Source organism: Perissodus microlepis, chromosome 6, assembly GCF_051167445.1.
Source record: "Perissodus microlepis isolate ML-2025 ecotype Zambia chromosome 6, ASM5116744v1, whole genome shotgun sequence".
Lineage (NCBI taxonomy): Eukaryota > Metazoa > Chordata > Actinopteri > Cichliformes > Cichlidae > Perissodus > Perissodus microlepis.
This window is the reverse complement of record NC_140466.1, coordinates 7,205,632-7,229,783: the sequence shown is the minus strand read 5'-3', so window position 1 is coordinate 7,229,783 and position 24,152 is coordinate 7,205,632. Positions and strand designations below refer to the sequence as shown.

The 24,152-nt window shown below is 38.3% G+C and overlaps 1 protein-coding gene across 1 annotated transcript; it reads left to right on the top strand.

Moving 5' to 3' along the window:
- The first annotated feature begins 342 nt into the window (after nt 1–342).
- Nucleotides 343–23,115, top strand: LOC146384938 (neuronal acetylcholine receptor subunit alpha-3-like). The gene is made up of 8 exons (XM_084930410.1): nt 343–881; nt 11,797–11,936; nt 12,917–12,961; nt 15,297–15,406; nt 16,648–16,855; nt 18,104–18,715; nt 19,864–20,133; nt 21,221–23,115. Exons 1-8 carry the CDS (start codon nt 824–826, stop codon nt 21,344–21,346), a joined length of 1,569 nt encoding a protein of 522 aa, XP_084786536.1. The 5' UTR covers nt 343–823; the 3' UTR covers nt 21,347–23,115.
- Nucleotides 23,116–24,152: the final 1,037 nt, after the last annotated feature.

Here is a 24,152-nt window from a genome sequence, read left to right as displayed (position 1 = left end):
AGCATGCTTCCGAGCAGATAAACTTTCCTCTTCAGATCAGCGCAGTGCTGCACTTCAGTGGTCGGGTGAAGACACAGCATGCAAAGGGGTCTAGCTCCAGTTTTTGGAATTCAGCAAACTCGCTGGATTAATGCAGTACTTGTTCTCGAACTCGCTGGTTTATGCGGACGTGCTTCAAAACGTTATTTCAAACAAGAAAACGCCGTGAAGGCTAAAAATGAGTCAAATAAAGTAAACTGGCTGCTGTGTGGACACTTCAGCACCACGGAGAGCGCACACTAAAACTCACTGACCGTCTCACAAACAAATCATTCTGTCCTGCGTGTGCCGTGCAACTTTCTAACCAATATGTAGCAGCTGGAATGAGATAAAGTATCCGCAGATTTTACTGTTGGATCTGGATCAGATCAGACAATGTCACACTGAGAGCCCCCCCCCAAAACTATTACAGCATATTACGCGTGTGGCACTTAAGTTTGAATGTGTCATACTTTTAATTTTAGGTTCATATCCTCTTCGATCTTTGACATTTCTCTTTTTGCCAGTGTTGGGATCACTTTGCGCATGTTGGGACGGTTTTCCCTCCCTGTGCTGATCCGTATGGATGCGCCAGAGGAGATTTTTGCGCTCGTAGGGGAGGGACGTGCGAAGTCAAGTTGGGATCATATCAGGAAGGAGCGCACCGACAAAGCGAGATAGACGACACCAGGGGAGAGAGGCACATTTTCACGCCCTCTCACATTATTTCTCGTCTCATCGATTAAAGAGACAGGATTCCTTCAGGAAAAAAGTGAACAGGATCCCCAAACGACACGAGGGAGATATGCAGTCTGTGGAGAGATGGACTTTGCTGCTTTTACTCGTGGGTTTGAAGGCGCAAGGTGAGTGGCGTTCATTCAAGGTAGAGTTATATAGTATATTCTGCAGATCACAGACGCATGAGGATTTTTGGCTGCATGGTTTTCAAGGCTCCAGGACACTGGAGCCTCTCTGCGCGTCAGTGTCTTGATAGTTAACTTGGTGATTCTGGGGTGATTAGGCTGAATTACTGTGCATTCTCCGAGGCGTCTTTTAGTAACTTTGTCTTTTTCTGCCATCCTCCAGTGCTTTGTGGTCATCGCTATGTCGACTCCAAACTTTTTCTCGTTTTTATCATTTGAATAATTAGCAAAAATATCGTCAAAATATGCAAAAGATTTCCTGCCAAAACATTAATTGTAGGTTTTTGCACTAAAACTTATTTTCTTACGACTCTAACACTAGGTCAACAAAAATGAAATGCGGAAAAATCTGGAGAAAGGCAAATTAATTTTGATGAATGCTAATTTTGTTTTGAAGGGTCGATGTGATTTCACTAAGCAAAACAGATTACAGTTCCGTTTCCCCGTTTACAGGTAGCGAGACTTTTGGAGGTTATACGAGGCCTGTGCCAGTTTTGTTTATTCACACAGAAAGCAGATATGAGGGTTTTAGTCGGGAGGAGGGGGCTTGGTCTGCTGCAGGCGTTTGATAAAAACCCTCCTAGCAATGCGTGTCTTCGGATGAATCTGATGACCTTATTTCGTTTCACCCCAATTACGACACTAATTAAAAGTTGTATTCATTTCTTGTTTGTTCTTATAGTTTGTAGCAAAGGATAGGAACAAAACATTACATATTTAGCATGAGATACTTTTAAAGTTATCTTGTTGAAGGCTCGTTTGATTGTTGTAATAAAGTTAAACTTATAATCATTAAGGTATTTTCAACTAGCAGTAAAAATAATCGACTAAACTAAAACATACAAAAGTGTATGTTTTTTTCAGACAAGAGCAGCTTTGTCCAGAGAAGATTCATAAAATATATATAGAAAGGTAGGAAAAGAGGGAGGACGCAAGAAATGACTGATAGAAGGAGGAAAGAAAGCTAGACAGTGAGGAAGCGAGGAAGTCGGGTAATGAAGGGTTGAAGATAGCAATGGATGAAGGGCGATGAGAGAGAGAGGGGAAGAAGATAAAGATGAAAACAAAGAAGAGAGGGGAGATAGAAGAAAGATTGGAAAAGAGGGAAGATCTGGTGCAAAAAGATTCATAGAAGAAAGAAGGAAAGATAGCTGGGGTAGAAGGGAATAGGAATGAAATGTCAAAGATAAGAAGGAAGTGAAGGCGAGGAGGAGGAATGGAGGAAATGAGAATGGAAGGAAGAAATAGTAGGAAGCCAGGATAAAGGATGAAAGAGAGAAGGAACGAGGAGAAAGGGGTAGGCAGGGCAGAAAGAAGGAAAGGCATTGAGATGAGGCTCAAGGAAAGGAGATAAGGATGCCATCCAACTTGGAATGATGAAAGGGAAGGAAGAATTTGTGATTATTGATATGCAGCCAGTATCTTAATCATTGACCGCAGCTGAGCAGAGAGCCTGGATCTGACCTGGAGCCACTATGTGGAATAAATTCAGCGACAGTAATTATGCTGCAGCATTTCCAAGCTTTAACGTAAACATTTGCTCCAAGGGTATAAATAGCAGCTATCTGATTTATGCATGGTGGCAGGCAGACGTTCTTATGGTGTATCAGCCTTTATACACATTCTTTATTCCAAGTCCATATCACGTCTGTACCTAAAGCACATCACATGAATCTTGGAAAAAACTAAACTTGACCCTTCATCTGTTGTTGTAACTAAATTTAATAAACACTTCTAAAGACAGTGAGCTTCTAAGAAAGAAGCTGAAGCATTTTGATCAGGTATCTCACAAGATTGCTAAGATGATGCTGATTTTCATGCTTTATAGTGTAGGAAAATTTCAATGTGGGGCATTTAAATAAATTTAGGAACACAAATTAATTCTAATAATCAGATTAAATGTCATGTTTCTTGGTGATAATTTAATGACCAAATCCCATGTTTTTACAAATTCCCAAAACTGAGACCACTGAGTGCTGGTTCCTCCAATCAGAGATGATGATGATATAATTGAGAGAAACTCTATAAGGAACATAAACATAACAGTATCATAAAATCCTGTTGCAAATAAGACAAGATTAATGCTGTTGAAAATTGTTAATCTTGGGATTTAGTGCACAGGGTGGTAAAAAAACCCAATTTTTATTCCAGTTAATTATTTGAATGCAGAATGCACTGTTTGTTTCTAAGAGGAGCTGCTGCAGATTAGAGCTCTGAACTTTAAATTGGATACAATTAAACATTAAAGGTTACTGTGCCATAGCCTGAAAACAGAGACGTGGAAATTCCTTTAGTTTGTCTGCTGATCAAAGCGAAATTCATTTTATTGATGGAAAAGGCATTCTTGGTACGTGTTCCAGTAGTTGAAATTCCAGCTGAGTAAACAAGAAAGACTTGGAAGCTCAATTCTAAGCTTAGAATCCAGTCTAAAAATATAAATAGATATAAAAAATATTTATATCTATTTATATTTTCTGCATCACCAGCTGAATATGTGCACATTTCAGTGAATGTGCACTGCACAGTAAAGCTGTAGGCTGTAACTTTACAGTTGGGTTTTATTTGTGATGGTACTGTAGTTCCTGCTTAACAAGTTGCACAAATACATTCAACAGGACAGAATACATACTGCACATAAAAAAATAAAAACATGGCACTTCCAATTTTACATTGAAACTCTGCTCTTGAGCAGGTTATGCATTCAGCACAAGTTACCATGGTGATTTAACCAGGTTAAAAAAAATAGAGCCTCTTTCATGACACACAAAACTCTGACTTTAAGCTCGACATAGCTTCCTGACCCATAAAACTTGCTTTGTACTACTCCCCTCTGACCAAGTGAGGAGTTGGATGAGCTGGGCACGCAAACATTTACTCCATCACTTCAGAAAGGGACATTTTAAAGCACTCGTCTTCTTTTTCTGTTTCAGCACAATCTACAGCCAAAACTGGCTCATGGGCAGTTCAACATTCGCTTCTGACCCTGTGTTCAGTCAGCCTGCACAAAGTTTGCACTAAGTTTGGAGACACTATCAGAATACAAACTTCTGTACTGGTAAATGGACGGGTATATATATATAGCACTTTTCTGCTCTTTCTGAGCACTCAAAGCATTTCTGCACTACAAGCCAAATTCACCCATTTACACACATTCATGCAGTGCTTTATTCTATGCACTTTAAGCACTTTTTATCTGTCTCATACACACTCACTCACACTCTGATGGATGCGTCTCACTCGAGAAGGTTCAGTATATTGCCCAACGTGAACTGGAGGAACCTTGGAATGAACTACAAACTTTCCAAATAGTAAATGGCCTGCTCTACCAGCTGAGCCACAGCTGCACCTAATCTCAAATTAGCACTGGTAATGGTCTTTAGTGATTTGTGACACTGATTAATATTACTCGCATGAATTTATCCTTTTTGAAAGCTGTGAATGTGCAAAACGTGGAAAAACTTATGTAACCATACCTTTAGCTGCAGTTGTGTCCATATATTTGGATAACACACAAACTGTAAACACCAATTAAGCAAGCAATGTTTAGTTTGCCTCTAGTGATTTCAGAAGTGCTACTATTGTGTGTTACTTTAACCTGCATATAGTCACAGCACTGTCCCTTGTATTCAAATAAAGGCAATTCTCATAATGTAATTGAATGCATGACTGATGATCCGGTCAGTGAACTGTAGTGATAAGGTGTGTGTGTGTGTTTGTGTCTGTGTGTGCCTGCATGACTGCAGCTGTGTGGTAACGAGGCTTATATCACGGTAACATTTATAGCGCAGAACACAGAGCAGAGGGGGCGTGGCTAAATATGAACTGAATCACAGATAAATGTGTTGAGAGGACCTCATGTTGCATCCCTCGCGGCACATCCGCCGGTTTTCATAAAGGCTGAACCTGTTTGTTGGAGTTCAGTTTTTAGAGTAGAAGGCTTCGGGTGATGTTTGTGAAAATGTGTCCATTGTCAGTTGTTAAAACTTATTTTGTGGATAAATGCGATCCTTTATGTTACAGTTTTACAGTTTTTCTAATGGAATATGGAGCTAAAGATGTCAACATCAAACAATGGCTTCTCAGTTTGCATGTAAAATAGTTCTCATTCTGGCATGGCCCAAAGTCAAAATGATATTTCTCCTACATCCAGAGAAAGGAATATATGGGCACTTACATTCCTGGTCAGGGTCACATTTGCACCTAATAATGACAAAATGCACATGCTAAAATGAGAAAAGGACCACTGAGATATTGAACTACAAAGGCTGAGCGCTTTTCTTCCATGAAACATATTCAAATTCCTGTAACCCACTTTTTTGTGAGCATGCCTTCAGGGAAATTTCTATTAGATCTGCTCATTTCAAAGGTGAAAAAAGTTAAAAATGGATGAGAACTGCAAAATGTGTGCAGTCGAGCATGAATGTCATAAGTCCTTCAAAAAGAGCTATGCATGACCAATATTAGCATCTGCTGAGAACATCGGGACAAAAAGAATACAATAAAAAAGACAAATCAAACAAAGCTGTTTGTAGATTTTGCCTGAATGCAAGTGTGGAGCCTTTGCTGTTAAAGGCATCAGTCACATCTCATGGTATTCCATTAACTGGACACACATACACACACTCACTGCTCCACGATCCTATCTTCCTGGGCTTTTTGCACCTGTCTCTCACTTTTCTGTGACTTCGCCTCTTTCTCACTCACTAATCTCTCAGGTTCTTTTCCTCTCATCGGTCTTTTCTCTTGTTTTCCTCTCTCTCCTTTTCCACTCCCACTTAATCTCTGTCACTTAAATTCAATGCATTTCAGCTCAGTTTACAGGCACACAGGAAAAATAAACACTTCAGCTTTATACAGTGTTTACCATATAAGCATTGTACATAAAAAAAGAACCCTCGTCTATCTCCATTCCTTTCTGTTTCATTCTTTCTCACTCTCCTTTAAAAGCATTTGCATGCTCAGGGGAGGCTAAAGGCTAAATGGCTTACTCTTACACCAGCCTCTCACATGGCCAATAAAACTGTCTCTTCTTTAACAATAAGCATTATCTGTCCGGTATTCCTCTACACCTGCTTGTCTCCTGTTTCCTGTTTCTGTACTTTTGAGTCCATTAAGTGTATATGTTGTTAACTCAAACCAGGATATTTCTCCCCCCCCCCGTATCATACACCGTAGCTGTCTTATTTTTTGAGTCCCATCAAAAAGATGATCCGCTTAAACAGTAAAGAACAGAGCTGTGCAGTGGTGTCAAAAGACAAACTGAGATGCTTCCTTTAAGTCACTAGAACATCTCTGTAGGAAAGATAGCTAAGCAGTGCAGGCAGAAATAAAAGGGCCTTAGAATCTTCTCTTTCCCCCATTTTTCATCACAGCAGTGGATTAGTGCACCATATTTGCAGTGCAGGTTAAGGTGGCCAAACTAAAGACATGCCCATGCTAAGGAAAATAATCAAATTAGAGGGAAAAAAAGAGAAAATAACTAGGAATCTGCAATATAAATATGATAATTCAAAGCTTATCTCGAGACAAGTTGTAACTCCTCCCACTCAAGGAAATAATTAGGCAACTATTAAGTAAAAAGTGCACTTGTAGCAGAACTTAGTTTATTTTGGAAAATGCAACTGTTTTAAATTAATATTGGAAAAAGGTTACCCTCGGGGTATCCCATGGGAGCTGTTCAGTATAGGGTGTCTGCCTTGCTGTTACAAGTCATTGGCCCCTGTAAAAGTAGAACAATATCTTGGTGTGTATTGCTGGCAATAAGTTGGAGTTGTTGCCAAGAGGTGTTGGACTTTGTCACCGATTCTGTTCGGAGGTTTTAATGGGCAGAATTTCTAAGTGGACATTCACCTTGGTGATTTTGTGCAGATGATGTGTTTCTGTTTGCCTCATCAGGTGGTGACCTGTAGCTCGCATTGGAGCAGTTCCCACCCAAGTATGAAGTGGCAGTAATGACAATTAGAACCTCCAAGTCCGAGGCCATTGTTCTCAGCATGGCCCAATATATTCTATAGAAAATGGATGGATGGATGGATATTAAGGGAATAATCCTAACTACAGAATGCTTAAAATCAACACATTGTCCCTAAATCATCAAAATCCCATCCTTCATACCATCCCTGGCATATCCCCTGAGGGATTTTATGTTATATGGAGTCCAAAATAAGCAGCAGTGATTGACAGTTCCTGGGTCCAAACCAGAAGACAAGGTACAGTTTGTAGGATATTTGAAAAACATATAGATTAATCAAATGCAAAAAAAAAGTGTCCTGATAAACAAAAGACGGATTTGACGAATTGCACATCATAACGTATTTTTAGTTATGCTAACAGTTCCTTCAGCTCCAATCATGCTAAAATTACAATTCTAGTGTAACTGCTAGGGATTAACGCCTTACTGAATCTTTCTCCTTTTTTTTTAAACGCTGTTCTTTAGTATAGCTCTATATACAGCACATCCATATTTGGGGATCAAGCTAAGCTTGACAGACTCATGTGCTTGGTAAGATATGAGAGAGAGCTTAATGAACTATCAACAGCAAAACCTAATGTAGTTAGAGTCTTGAGTACAGAGAAAGGCGCATGTGTGACCGTGATTTTGTTCTTATGCACCTTTTCCCAAATCTCATTTTAATTTTCACAAGTGTGTGAAATATGTTCCTATCTACATAATTATTTTTTTTCCCACTCTTTACCCCATTTGATGCATTAATCCTACTATGATGAAAGTGTCCATTAAGAATTGGGAAGTTCTGACTGGTGGACTAATAATTGGCAAGTGAGGGTAAATGTGATAAATACAGATGAAAGTGAGTAGATCATTTCACTTCAACATGTTTTTTTTAAGTCTCAATGGGGAATGCATCTGACCAAGCTAAATGCAGGCATACATATGTGTGTGTTTGTGAGAGAGAGCGAGTGTGTGTATAAATGCCAGGTTTTGATCAAAGAATTGGTTTAGTCAGTGGACGTGTAGCAGGGAGCAGCTCTGTCTTTGTAATTATACTAACAAGTAGATGAAGCACCGTGACAGCTCGTTTTAGTCAAACATTTTTTTCTACTCCATTTCTTTTATATTTTAATTCAAATTTCATTCTTTTCTGTTTTTGTCTTTTTCAGTCTATCGCTTGTATCCTGAAAAATATAGTCATTGTGCAACGGACTGTTTCCTTTTTTGGATCAGATGTGAAGTGTCTGTTACCATACTCCCTTTAAACTCTATTTAGCACAGCATTAGCACATGCTAAGTAGCTACCAGACAGCAGGCTATGAAGTCTGGAGTCATAATCTTCTGAGTGACATCTCAAGAAGGCTTTGCTTTCAGTCTGTCTCTCCTCTCCCTTACTCCCTTCTTCTCTCCCTCCACTTCTTGTCTTGGTGTTTCTTTCCTTTTTTCCTCTCTTGTTGTTCTCTCTAGAGGGCTGTCATCAGAAGTTCAACACCAGCTAGGTTTCTGGTGTCATTGTTCTGTGCATAAAGACGGTTATCTTCTGCCTTTGAGCGAAGGATCTTGATGTAATAGGGTCAGCAATATTTCATCATCAGGATTTCAAGGACTTCACCAAAGAAGTCTGTTTTAATTAAAACATTTTGCTCTCATGTATCCCAAACTCAATTTGACTGCTGTTAGTCAAGTAAGAATAGCATTTATTAAAACAAAAACAAAAAAGTTTGGGAAATAAATAATGAAACACCCGAAGGTAAAATCTGCTTGTGTCTTTGAGGTGAAGAAGTTCTCCTGAACATTAGATGTCTCTTTGTCTTCTGTCTCTTAATTGTTGTGTTTTTGTGTACCTGCTGTTTTAGCTGTTTCTTTTGTCCCTTATTTTGTGTCCTCATTCTCCTTGCAAAATACTCTGTCCTGCATCTTCTCTCCTCCATTCAAGCTGCCCTGCAGAGACGAATGTGGTATTGATCTAGATATATTTATAGAGCGTGATGGGGAGCGTGAGCGGGATTTCTGCGTGACAACTCCAAGAGCACTGGGGGGTCTTGAAGGATGAAAAGTGGGTGATCATCCTCACAAACTGCAGGAGTGTAAATGATGTGACTCAGTTGGCTTCAAGGCAGCAAGCTGTGTGGGGAACTTTAAACTTATTGCTTTGATACAGCTCACTTTGAAAACTTGCACAGCTTACACAACCCCAGTAACCGATTTATCTTGGTCCTGAATGTAGTTTCAGTCTTCTTTAGAATAAATTCTAGATCAAATGTAATGATATTAAAGATTCTAGCTCTGCTGGATTAGGCGATGGATGTAGTTGCTGGTGGTAACAGTAAATGTGGTCTAATAGTCACAGAATCCTGGAGGAAACAAACACTTCTTGAGCATGGACTAAAACAGACACAACTAGTGTTTCTGTTTATAGCACAACCAGACACATTTATGTTCATTCAATATTTGGTCTCTTTTCATCACGCCAAGAACAAATGTGATCTGACTTTGTCTCATGCCAGTAACTCTGTGCCAACTGCACAGCTAAGCAGCTTTGCTGTGATGGCACAGGAAAGTTGTTCACCTGGCTCATAACCTTCTTCCATTCCCGTTCATCAATTATACTAATTATTCTCTTCTAAACTACCTTAACTTGTTTGCTTTTGTACATAAAATCAACAGCTGCTATTAGTTGTAATTATGGATTGTGGTGTCAAATATTTTCCTGTGACCTCACAATAAAACTCACCCAGTGTTTCACTTGGTGAAGATGCAGCAATGGCTAATGATTTTTGGACAGTTGGTCAGCTGGTCCTAAATGCTGCAATAATTTTAAGGTGTTTTTATTTTGTGGCAGTTCTGGTTAGCGTTATAACCTTAACTTATAAGATAAGAGGCAATATATAGTGCAATTATACTGTTGTTACTAGTATCCAGGAGAGTCCACATAGATGGTATGCCACATAGACCTGTACCAAGTAGTTGTTAACTGCTGCTGTGATGTGTTCCACTGCTTTGTAATGTCCTGTTTTGATATTTCTTGGTGTTTAAGAATCAGAAATCAGATGTGACATAAGAGCAGTGGAATCTGACTGTAAAGCTACACGTTCACTGGCTACTGTAATGACATACTTGTGTAATAACAAGTGTTAATAGAGGTCAAGTCAGAAATCCTTTTTCTATTTTGCATAGGACCAGAAGTCTTTTTGCAACCACAGTAATTGCCCATGGTGACCATTATTAGGAATGCAGGTTTAAGGTACTTCTGTACTGACATCACTTTCCATGATACTGGCATATGTGTTTTGGACACTCCATGAGAGTCCAGAGTTTTCACGTTACCCCACAGTGAAGCCAAAAGTTTGAAATCTGAATCCTGAATGGGGAACAAGCTTAAAGAAATAGCAGCTCCCCTCACTCCTCACACACAAAAAACTTTCAGCACCTCATCTCCTGTCCTCAGGCTGCAGTCTGCAGCTCCTCTGCACTATGTTAAAATAGCTTGCTGTGCATTTCCCACTAAATAGACAGATACTCGGCCTGAAGCCTTCAAGGTTCCTTCCTGGAAGTAAATAAGCTCTTCATATTTTGGTTACATACACACCCCTTAAGCTGCAGTCCTGACAAACACCTATATATAGATAAATTATAATAACTCATGCTCTCATACGGGTGAACACTGACAGCTTCCAACACCTACCAAACTATAGTTACCATTATTCAGGAGAAGAGAAGAGGACATGCATGTCACAGTGATTTATTTACATTTAGATATCACATGTTTATTTGAGTTTAACTTAGTTTATATTCCATGCTGTCTTCAGTATGGTAACGCCCGTCCACAGTGCTACACAAGCAGGCAGAAGTAAAATATTCTTCCCTCATGATGAATTACTGCGGTGCTTAGTTCATTACTAGATTCATGTCAAGTCAATGGATTTTCAACAATACCTGTTTAGACTGTACTGAAGCATGCTAAATCCACTGTCACCGTGTTGCACTGCAAAGCTTGAAACCCCACTATGCATTATCCATGACTTCGGGGCTCAGCTGTAGCTAACCTACAGGAAATACTGATATGTACATAAGTAAGTTGTCTTTCAAGAAACCACAGGAAACAATGCTACTAGGTAGCTACCTTGCTACACATTGTAGCAGGTAGCTGTTCACTCTGTCTGCCAACTGGTGCCAAACACCTGGATTACAGTGGATTCTGAACTGGAACTGCTGAGTCTTGGGTCAGACAGATGAACAGTGACTGAGCTAAACAATAACAGGTCTAGTAAGATTTAGGCAGTCCAGAAAGAAGGTGCTGAGAAATGAACAGAAGCAGTGAGACTGAAAATGTTGCTCAAGAGGTTAAGGTGGAAGGTGGGTGTGAGGCAACTGTGTCCTCAATGAAATGATGACCTTATTTTCCTCTTTTGCAGATTTTCAGTTAAACAAATGATCAGAAATGAATGTAAAGGAAATAAAAAAAAAATCCAAATAAACTAGAAAAACAACATGTTTTGTTTGAATTATTATCATTATTATTATTAGGTTTTTTTTGCAGCATGCCAGAATTGAAACTTGACATTACTGCTCTTAGCTTCCTTACTTATCATTCTTCAATTTTCATCATTTCAAACATACTGAAAAGCACCCTAAAGGTTATCTCACGGCACAGACTTGTTCAAAGCACTTTCTTTACTCTGATGATCTAAGCAGAAAAGTTGTAATCTAAAGAGAGTTCTTCATAAATTTTATAAACTGAAAAGACTTATTGATGTTTGGTGCGTTGAATTTCAGAAGAGTCTGATATATATATAATTTTTCTTTTCTATTTTATTTTAGTTCCTTCTTTGTTGTGTTCTCAGTGTTTTTTTAAATCCCTATCTTAGATGAATTTCTCCTGTTACATCCTTGTTTCACCCTCAGACTGCCTCTCATCAAAGGCTGAGGACCGACTTTTCAGGAAGCTGTTTAGACGATATAATCAGTTCATCAGACCAGTGGAGAATGTCTCTGACCCAGTCACTGTGGAGTTTGAGGTCTCCATCTCCCAGCTGGTTAAAGTTGTAAGCTTTATGACACACACACACACACACGCACGCACACACACACACACACACACACACACACACACACACATGGGTTTTTAAAGACTGTAATGTAATGCTGAAAGTGTTTTAAGCATTTTTCCACATTCTGCAACTGTCTTGTTTTATGTATTTGTCACTCATAGCAACTTCTCAACATTTTATGATAGTCTGTGTGAACAGTGAGTTGTCATTCCAAGAACATCTTGATCACATTTCCTACCTTTGAAACTGAAGAGCAAGAAGATAAGCCGTGGAACGAGAGAAGTGGAAGCGTAAAGTGAATGCAGACTTTATTTAGTCTGTTCAATTTCACAGATTCCAAAAATGCCTCACAGTGTTTTTATACAATGCTGCTGTGCTTTGGCAATGTTAAGTTCAAAACTGGTGATGGAGGTGGGGGTGCTGTGCAATCCCCAGTGAAAAGAGGTTTTCACCTCAGAGTGGAAATCCTGAGATTAAGAGGAAATTGCCAGCAGGGGCCTTTTTCCAGACTGGATTGTGAGGTACCTCTATCTGCTTGCTCAGCGAGGTGAGATTAATTTAAAGGTGAGCGCCTGGATGTGAATGTCAGGGTGTGGTAGCACTGCATGAATGTGTCATTATGTGTGTGTTTATGCACACATTTTCACCTGTCTGTTTGTCTACAAGACATGGCTTTTACAGAGTTCTTTAAGTCGATTCTGTATAATGTAAAAATATTAAGACTGCAAATCAGAACTGAATAAGGACAAGGCGTAGAGGATGTAAACTATGTAACCTTTTCATTTATTAGGAACTTGCTCACTATTGATCCTCTCGGTTAATCATATATAACAGAGGACTAAGATGTGCACGTTTCTTGTAGTCCCTTCAGTAGGCTGAAGCAGCAACACAGTCTGTCTCACACATGCACAAGCAGACAGACACAAACACATCTGCTGGCTAATGAGCTCTTTTCCTACTCTGTGTCTCTGCAGGATGAGGTGAATCAAATCATGGAAACAAATTTATGGCTCAGGCATGTGAGTAACCATGTACACACACAAACACAGATAAACACATCACACACAGCATGCATTAACAATTTCACTGACCTACCTTACAGTTGAGGTCTGCAGAGAGCCGGGTAAGTGAAGCCCGACGAGGTTCATATGTTCTAACACATTGTTTACATGTACTAAGCAGTATGGGATGCTGCAGTCTGTCTTTTAGCTGTGACTTAATGTTACATTTAGTTGGAATAAACAGGAGAGCACGAGTGGATAAGAAAACAAAGACAGCTCACATAAACATGGAAATGGAATCAGCCCAGTGATCAATGTTAGCATTATTGCTAGTCACGCTCTGCAGCTCAGCAGATCTATAGCTACAGACCCTGAACTCTTGACCTCACATTGCCAGCCAATAACATTTTCTCTCTTTCACCTCGTTGATAACATTTTGTTTCCTCTTCCCTTTTCCCTCCACTATTAATCTGTGCTTAAAAGATTACAAATACTTCTTGTAAGCATTATTGATTTATTTTTATCTTTCTTAAATTGGTGGCTAATTGCTCTACAAAGCCAAACATTTTGTAGAATCTGATGTGATTCAGTGGTGCTGCTATCCCCGAGCTTTCCAATTAAAATATATTGAAATGCCTGTATAGTACAATCTCATATATTGTTTGTAATGGCGTGGCTGTTTTGTTTACAACAAGTCCTTGCTAATGACAAGCAGTGCCAACACCACAATCACTGACAAAGACACTGGATCACAGCAGTGGGTTTACAGTGGAAGCCACTTTAGAAATCTGCCCCTTGATGTATTTATTGCAACTGTTCTGCAGTTTGACTGCAGGGGATTCTTTATTCAATAGCCTTAACACAATATTTTTAAACATCCTAGCTGTGTACTCTTTGAAATCTAGCTCCACTGACTACTTTATGTAAGTGGGAGGAAAACTTTAATGTAATACATATACATACAGGTTCTTTGAGTACTGTAGATATGTAGACACATTCAGGTGGGCACACGGGCTGAACCTCATGGTTCAAAGTAAGCTTCTATCAAAGACTAGAGATGCCATCAGTCTATTAAAAAATCTAACTCTAAACAAATAAATAAATAGTGAAATACATGTTGAGTTAAATATGCATCAAAATGAACAAATAGCATTTCTCCCTTAAGTTTATTAAGTAGGCAATGAAACAAGTAGAGCAAATAATAAAACCTATTTCCTAATTAATCAGTAATAACATCTTTGACTTGGTCTGCCCTGAAAAAGCCTCAGTTTTCAGGACGATACCTGCATATTAATCAGTCTTGAGTGAGTGATCAGTAATTATGATGGTTACTCATTTCCTCAGCAAAAATCAATAAAGATTCAGACAACTGAGCATCTCCCAAATATCCAAAAATATAGGTTTGGCACAACATGTTGCTATTTATAACTAAGCCAATGTATTACATATTTCTTTAAAACAAACATGTAATCCCATTTGCTAAATGTGTGGAAAATACATGAAAAGTATATAGAGTACACAGACATTTTGCATTCTTTGAACCATAGTTTGGGTTAATATTCTCACTATTCCTACTCTTTAATTGTGACGAGGAGAAAAAACTGTGCTTTCCCAGAACGCTGGATGTCCAGTGGCATAGCCACAATATAACCATAATTACACTGGCAAGCCTATTGTTGTAAACAAACTGCTCTGTACCTGTTTACTGAGGCTAAATAGACCTATATTTTCCTTCTTCTTTCTATTTTTTTATGCTGAAATTTTACGGTCACAACAAGCTGCACAACTGAGCCTATCATGAATTACATCGTTAGCCAATCACAATGCAAACTCTCAAATGAAAAAGGCAGTGTTGCATGAAGTGGTTAATTAAACAGCTTCCAGGTCATAACTGGGTATTAATCTGCCTTTCTAATGAATGAATTCATCTTGAATGACATGCAGATAGCCAAGACTAATGGATATACAGCTCATGAAATGCTACCTACGGATATGTTGAATGCACTCTTCCTTTATTTCTGTCAGGGAGCTATTTATTCATACGCCCCGTCTCTATGCGCTGCTCTTTATGCAGGCTATTGTTGATATCACATAGTGTTATTTTGTCACTCACAAGCTAATGTAGAAGCAAATGAAAGCCTTCAGATTTGTTTTCTCTATAATACCCTTATTTAGCACTACAGTAAAAGATCAAAGAAAGTTCTGCCTGCAGTATAAATATGTTTTTCAAAATATTCCCAAGAAGGGGGATGTCTCCAGTGACTAATACTGTCTGCAGCACACAATGCAAAATATAAAGCAGATGGTTGAATCCCGAGTCTGGTAAAACTGTTTTTCCCTTCCCTTCCGTCAGATTTGGAATGACTACAAGCTCCGATGGAAGCCTGCAGAGTTTGATGGGATTGAGTTCATTAGAGTCCCATCGAACAAGATTTGGAGACCCGACATTGTGCTCTACAACAAGTGAGGCTGTCAACATCATAACACTCATAAATTATATAGCTTAGCTGGGATCTCTGTTATGGCAACAGTATGCGCTGCAATCAGTGATTATAATATAACAATTAAAACCATAATAATGGCCAAAATAAAAATAATTATTTAAAAGAATTCTTTATAAAATGCAAAGGTGAATGATTATATTGATTTATTATTATTGTGATTTATATTTTCCTGCTTGTAAGTGTCCGTTTCTTTAAACCCAGACCAGAATATGTCTGAAATTTTAAACTTGTACTATTAAATGTTTTATTACCAATAGATCTTACATAGAGGTAAAACCACTCAGACTTTTCAGTATAATATTAGAAGTGTTTTATATTCCTCTTCTTCATTGTTTTGGCCTGCAATTTTAATGTGGGTTTGCAGGTTTCGTCCTAGGTTTATCAGCCCTGTTTCCAGCAGCAGGCAGATGTTTTTGTTAAAATAACTCCTAAACTCAGTGTCCTGACCAACGCCAAACAACAAACAGATCATTTAGCTGCTCTAATGGTGGTAGAAGAGCAGCTAACTGTGAAAGGTGAAGAAGTGAAATAAAAATAAACTGTTGATATGTATTTATCACAAGTCAGCAGAAGAGATGTTCCAAATGAATGTTAATGTCACTTTTGTGCAACACCTAACATTTTCCCCTTGCTCATGAATCTTGCGGGTAATTTAAAAAAAAAAAGCACTGACAAAGAACCCTCTATGTCATTTCAGCATGAGAATAGCCTTATTACAATATTGCATTAATGGCCATATTCTCTGAAGCACAAATGTCTTTTATACCTTCAGAGTTTCCAACAGAAAATTCCGTGAAATATGCTAATGGGACTCCCTATTGTTCAGGGTCTGTTTGTGCTGCATTGTATTCTCTCAGTTTTAGCTCAGTTAATTGTAGACTCATTACTTCTTTCTACTTACAACAAAGGTTCATATTATTAATCAAAGGTCGTTTTGTGTTTCACAATAATACATAATGCAGCTTTATTGTTCTCTACTATTTAATCCTAATAATCCTTTGTTCCATAACTGCTGGTTTTATCTTCTCCCCTTTCTTCTGTGCCTTTGTTTTCTCCTTGCATATTCTCTCATTGTTTGACATCTCTACCTTCCACCTAACCTCTGTGTCCTATTCACACCACACGTCTACGTTCTCATGCACTGTTTGCCATGGAAATACATTGTACGCCTTGTTATACATTCACGTTTGTCTTACACAGTGCTGTAGGAGATTTTCTGGTGGAGGATAAGACCAAGGCCTTGCTGAAGTTTGATGGAACTATCACATGGGTTCCTCCAGCAATTTTTAAATCATCTTGCCCAATGGACATCACCTACTTCCCCTTTGACTATCAGAACTGCTCTATGAAGTTTGGGTCCTGGACTTATGACAAAGCCAAGATTGACCTGGTACTTATTGGGTCCAAGGTCAGTCTTTGTAACTGCATTTCAGCCTCGTATAACAATAAACTATCTATTTCATTTTTTTCTCTTTCTGCCTAGTACAGACTCCATTCCAGTTAGATACAACAGGCATTTCAAACCCATTAGTTTTTTTTAAATTCACTGTTTATTTTATTAAAGGGCACCTCCATCAATTTTACACAAACGGTCACTTTGCAAGTAATGAAGAGCTCTATTGGGTCTGTAAAACAAGCTGTATAATGTCTTCTGCAGCCAGAGGCACAGTCAGAGAACCATAACTTCAATGGGGTTCGACAAAAAAGTGATATGTGGCAAATTGCTGTAGGCCAAAGTAGTAATTTCTCAGGCATGACTGCCATATAGAAGTATAGCATGGAGTCTCAAATAATAATCATTTAAATGAAATCCTTAGTTGAGGAAAATATCTGGGATGGTTGCTATAATGTATTCTTATATAAAAAAAAAGGTGGATGGAGCTGATAAAATAACTACAGTTTTAATGTTGGTCAACAATGGGTTGCTGTTATATGGAAGCCCGTTTCCGCCACAAAAAAAAGTAACCATAACTTGAAATTTCGAGTTATTAACTCAAAAGTTTGAGAAAAGTTAAGTCAAAATTTTGAGTTATAGATGCTTTAAAAAAAAATAATTTAGTGGCGTAAACTGTTAAAATATGTCTATGTGGGAACAATTTCTTTAGAAAAAGAGTTCTGCAAAAAAAAAATTCTGCTCACTGGTAAAAAGACAGAGTTTTAAAGACCTGAGCATCTAGGAAACAGTGTGAGTTCCATTATTAGGAATATAAAATCAAGCATGTAGAAGACCACATAGGGAACTAAAAGTTGGTGCTGCTTAAACACTTATTTTAATTAACTTCCTGAAAATGCAACAGTCATTGGTAACTGGATATAGCAAGTTTGTTTAATTTATTCATCTGCTATTCAAACAGATAAAGAAAACAGGTGAATTTTAAGATTAGCATTTAGAATGTAACTGTTTCATGCATTAACCACTTTGCTTGGACCTAGGGGAGGTCCAGTGGATAATCAGTGGCTCCATGACATTTTTTAAATTCAAAATTGGTTTGCAACTTCTTGCAAATTCCCATTCATCATATTTACCTGAAGAAAATAATGCATTATGTGGGTTATACTAACAGAAAAGGGAGCCTTTTTAATATAGCTTGTTGATTCTAAATATGTTTTTTTTCTTCAGATTTTGTGATTTTTAAGATCTTTATCCATGTATTAGGTGAACCTGAAAGACTTCTGGGAAAGTGGCGAGTGGGAAATCATTGATGCTCCAGGCTACAAACATGACATCAAGTACAACTGCTGTGAGGAGATCTATCCAGACATCACCTACTCCTTCTACATCCGACGTCTGCCACTCTTCTACACCATCAACCTCATCATCCCCTGCCTCCTCATCTCTTTCCTCACAGTGCTGGTTTTCTATCTCCCATCTGACTGTGGAGAGAAGGTCACGCTCTGTATCTCCGTCCTGCTCTCCCTCACTGTGTTCCTACTTGTTATCACAGAGACCATCCCCTCCACATCGCTGGTCATCCCGCTCATTGGAGAGTACCTCCTCTTCACAATGATCTTCGTCACACTCAGCATCGTCATCACTGTTTTTGTGCTGAATGTACATTATCGCACACCAATGACCCACACTATGCCGGGCTGGGTGCGCTCGGTGTTTCTCAAAGTGCTACCGAGGATTATGCTAATGCGGAGACCGATTGATGAGAACAGCAAAGTTGGGGGGCTGGACAGCAGTGGGGAGGCAGGAGGAGGTGGAGGGGGAGGAGGAGGCGGAGGAGGAAAAGGAGGGAAAAAACGGAAGAATAGCTTAATGCAGGTAAGTGGTTTTGCTCACAAAACATCTGGTTGTTGAATGTATTGGAAGTATTTTCCCTTGGTGTTGGGGTCATTTCTCCATACAGTCATGTATTACACAGAACACTTTTCTTAAATGTTGTGCAGTATGTTACTTAATTACTCTCAGGAAAAAGATATTTGTTATGCTACTTGTTACGTTACTTTCATGTTACTGATGAATGATCTGAAATACACCATCTCATAATTACAAATTAACAATATAAACCTACAGGCTACAGCCCCACACACCAACACAAATCCCTGTCCTAATGAGGACACACATGATCTTTTAGGTATGAACACAAAGCCGACAACACAAAGCAAAGATGAAAACCAGCACAAAGAGACTTTAAAGTGATCGTCACAGTGATTCTACTGTAGAAACACGAACAGGTAGAAACCAGAGGCTGCAGCCTGACTGCTCATGTTAGCATGCTGTCTGTGCAGATGCTTGCAAAGACCCAAAGTTGTGTTAGCAGCATAATGTGGTTGTTTCTGTTCTGGATGAAGTTTCCACTTTACTGTTGAACTCTTGTCCTTTTGTGCAATGAAAATAATAAAAATTTAAATGTAATGTCCATATTTTTGTCCTCCGGCACATGAACTGAAATCAGCTGATTTCAGGGCCAGTACAAGTGGAATTGATAAGCTGGATCAATAGGCAAACAGACCAACAATTCCAATAAACTAAACTACTGGGAAGTGGTTCTTCACAAGGACAGTGTCTTGATTCCCATCCCTAATCCTAGCCATCAAAAATAGTTTAATGATAAACTTTTTTGATTCGGTTTATCACAAGTGATGTAGGTTGTGTCAGTGACAGCTGTCCTCCTGTTGTTTGCACTGAGGTTATGACTCTGTAGCAGGTCAAATAATGCTTAGTTAGCTCTGCTGCAAAGTTCACACTACATTTTTGGAAATATTTGTGGGTGTTTTCTTGTTTTTTGGTTAGGTTTTTGTACTACTTGAACACTAAGCTTCAGTGAAAAGGAACAAGTCCTTCCTTAATATCAGTTGATGTTTGACTGCTTAGCTCACTTAAATATCTACATATGAAACAAGCCAATGTCTATTTGGAAATAAAGGAGGGCGTATAAGTTAATCGTAATTGATTATGATTCCCAACAGTTTGGAGGAGGATCGCTTAACTGTCTGGAGTTTGGTGAAAGCAAGCTCTCAACTATGGAGGGCTGCACTGGAAAGAAATGCCCCTGCCCTTGCCAGCATGGGAAGGAAACCCCAGAAACCCCAGACCCTGGGAAGATGACACGTCAGCTGAGTCACCAAAGCATCAACACAGTCGTGGCCTTTTCTGTGGTGTCACCTGAGATTAAACAGGCCATCGAGAGCGTCAAGTACATTGCTGAAAACATGAGGAGCCGCAACAAGGCCAAAGAGGTGAGGCATTCTTATCATTTGTCCGTGGACAGTAAGAGTTAAACAAATCAAATAGATGTTCCTATAGCAAAACACACACACAACAACTCACTCAGGTTTCAATTTAAGACTTATATTAACAAAATAAAAAAATGTATTTAAAAAGAAAAACATAGCATGTGCATTTCCTTTGCCCTCTTTGGGTTTGAAAGTGGTTGATAAGACAGTGGGGAAAGGGGTAACTGCTGTCATCTAAAACATCCAAGTAGAATTTTACCAAAATAAAGGTCAGCAAGGTTGCAAAATTCATATACATCAAATTTAGTTTAGCTCATCTATCCTCTTTCTGTGCACTGAGATTATAAAAGAAGTCCCAGTGTGATGAAATCTAAATCCATCATTACATTTGTCACACAGAAGATACATTGTTCCAGTAATTCTGTACTTTATATAAATGTACAGACGTTCATGGAAAGCAAATACTGTACATAGTAAGCATGCATAATGCATTTATGCAAAACCACTCCATACTAACAAAAAAATATGCTGGCAGGGAGAACTGTTGTATTGTTGCAGAGCGTAACCTGCTCTATAAGTTTACAACAATGTAAGTTAGAAGCAAATAATTTTAGATTTGCACTGAACAATCTCCCTCCTCTCTCTGACAGTTATAAATAAAGTGGGTGAAATCTCCCACAAGGCAAAAAGGAGCCTTTGATATGCAAAACTCGTGCCTCAATCAGCTTTGTCAAAACGCCTGTTGCTTATTTATTTATTTTTGACGTTGTGGTTTGAATGTGATTATCATAGTAATTTCTCCCTGTGTAAATTATGTATCAGTTTTCTGTTGACTTACGAGAAATTTTCAGCTGTTCTCTCTTCTATTATTTCCATCTTCCTTTTTTCCCCACACTTTCTCTGTGTTACACTTCACCTCATCGACTCCTGTAACCTCAAACACACTGAGATATTGAATCACGTGTGTCTCTCTCACCGTGCATGCCTTTTCACCTGCTTTTAAATGATCTCTGTTCATGTTTATCTCTCATTTCTAACCACTGACACTGTCTTTTTACACCTCTTGTTTTGTCCCCTCCCTTACTTACAGGTGGAGGATGACTGGAAGTACGTTGCCATGGTGATTGATAGAATCTTCCTTTGGGTATTTGTGACCGTGTGCGTCCTGGGAACTATGGGCCTGTTCATCCAGCCTCTTTTTGGCTTTGTCTCATAACTGCTAGCCCGTCAGGGTCCTCAGTCACCCTGTGCATAGACCAATCTCAAACAAGTAACTAATGGACTCTCAGTTCTCATCCGACAAATCAAAAGACAGAGTTTTTAAGTCCTAAGCACTATCTGGTATGCTGGTTTTGCTGTTTTTTTTGTGTTTTTTCCCTTTTGCAGCAAATAGAAATAAAGAAACAGTGAAGTCTAAAATGTTCTCGACGCATAAGCTCATCTTTCGTGGTAAAACAGATTTTTCTATAACTCCTTTTTTACCTCTTGACCATGTTTATTCATTTGTACTTTTAAAGTATCTTTAATACAAATATTGGACACATAATGATTTCCTGTGTAGTTAAATTTGTTAACAGCCTCAGAGACAGAGCTTTGTGGGTAAAATTCTAGCATTTGCACCCTCCTAAAAAGCAAAACCAGTCTACCTTATTACTCAGATCCATTTAGCTCTCAAAACATACATGCTAACATCTATATCGCTAAAATTGGCTCATCAGAACTGGGCTTTTCTAACCAGTGAGTGATCTTACAATCGTGACGTCCAACTTTTATAGTCCATAGGGGCAATGAAGTTCACACAGCTTAATTTTGACCTATCTTTTCCTTTTGGGAAATTTTGTATACTGCTTTCATAAAATTTCTGCCTCTGGCAAAAAATAAATGTGATAAAGGAGTCAGAAACTCAGATTCATGCCTCATCCTTATTTTGCCAAAATATGTAATTGATTGGTTTTTGTCTTGTAATAGATTTCTGTAACAGTCTGGCTCAGCTCAAAACTTGGCACACTGAATAGTCCTTTAGGACTGGAACCCGGACATTCAACAGATGCTTGGAACTTTGTACTTCCAGCAGAGATGATACAAAAACTGAACTTAACCCTGCAAGATTCCTCCTCTGAGCTGACTGATAACTGTCATACCCGTTACCCAGTCTAATTCATCAAGAATTCCACTGTCAGAGTCAGTCATGCTTGCTGCTTTTTTGTGCCATTTCCAATTACAGTTGAGACTACTGGCATGCTTGGCAGTGCTTTTACAGATAAGGGCAGGCTGTTCTTCTATTTGTAATTAGAAACCATACGTTTATAAATGTTCTCTCTAATTAATGTTCCACGAGGTAATTGGTTGGCCTGGTAAATATTGGATTAAATGGTATTTGATTAGTTGCTCCTGAAATAGCATTACATCTATTAATTCATGAGAGGATTCTATCATCCAATTCCATGGCGACTAATTTAATCTTCTTTTTTCTTGTCAATTTTGATTATTATGAAGCACAAACGTGATGAAAGAAACATGTATCACAGAAGTTTTGATGGCTTTGACCTATGGCTGATGATATATTAATCTGAATTTTGGTTTTGCACATTGTGAGATGAATGGTATATTATTCATAAAAATCAAGATTTAATTGCTCTGGCTTTACCGCACAGCTCCATTTTTATCTCTCTCTCTATATATATATATTTATATATGAATTGTACAGCAATATCAGCTTAATTTAATTTAATATGTTGAATTTAATTTATCCTTCTTTTTCACATCATATTATATTATATTTTAATGTACCTGAAATAGACAGCCTTTGCTGAAAGAAGCAAATATTGTTTTTGCAAAGGAGCTTTGCCATTCTTTGTCAGACTGTCTGAATTTCAAAATAAAACGAGTATTTCTTCAAATAAAAGGGGTTGCATTTAACAGAAAAGGTTTGCGATGATGCTAAAAAAAATCTATGACTTCATTAAACCATTTTTTAAATATACACTGACATACACTGTTGCATATGTGTGTCATTACTCTAACAAAAAGCCGCCAGAGGTATAATCAAGCCCATTGTTATGTTGTATGGAAGAGCATGTTGTTTTGTGCTATTCAGACATAATTTTAGTGTTAGGGTAAAATGCATAATTACACATGACATTGCCATATAATCATGATTATCAGAGGGTCAATCTCCCAGCTGCACATAGCAGTCATTGTTTGAATATTGCAATGAGTCAGTAATTCTATACTTAATGTTCCTTACAGAACACACTCATTTGCAGACATTTTCACAGCTGTGTTTTTTCTTCTACAACATAAAGTGAAACACCTCTTTGGGACTGTTAGCAAGAAGTGATATCCTGCCTTTTGCTCTCAGCTGAGAAGAACTGGAGAGTACTACTTAGTGCTTTCACATAGTTATGACCTTTAAATACATACATTGCAAAATAATTGTGACAGATTTAAGTGTCATATTCTAAAATATGAAAAACCTGCTTCATATGTCAAACACATTTGGATGGTTCACCTCAGAAAATTCTGCTGTCTTTAAACACTAACCATTGCATGTTGTTCGTAATTGTCTTTTAACTTAAAACTAAAAGATAAAACCTATATTTTTAAAAATGTTTTATTGTTTATTGATGATTATTCAATCATCATATGAGTATTTTTGTATTGTCTTTATGTTTATTGTTTTGTTTTTTTTGTAAATTAAATTATAATTACAAAGAATTCTACAAATCCATTCATGCTCTTTCTCCACCTCACCCATTGGACCTTCTCCTTCCCTGCTCCTCATTCCTCAACTAAAGGCTTAGTCTCCATCCCCCACATCAGACCACAGTCCTTCAAGGACAGACCCTTCAGCACTGTTCCCCCCACTCTGTACAACATGCTTCCCTCTGAGATCCACAATGCCCTGACTCTGGGCATTTTTCAAAAACAGATACAGTGTCATGTATTCACTGAAGCCTTTGGCCTTTGACCTTTTTTTTGCTGTTTTGTATGTGTGTGTGTGTGTGTGTGTGTGTGTTTGT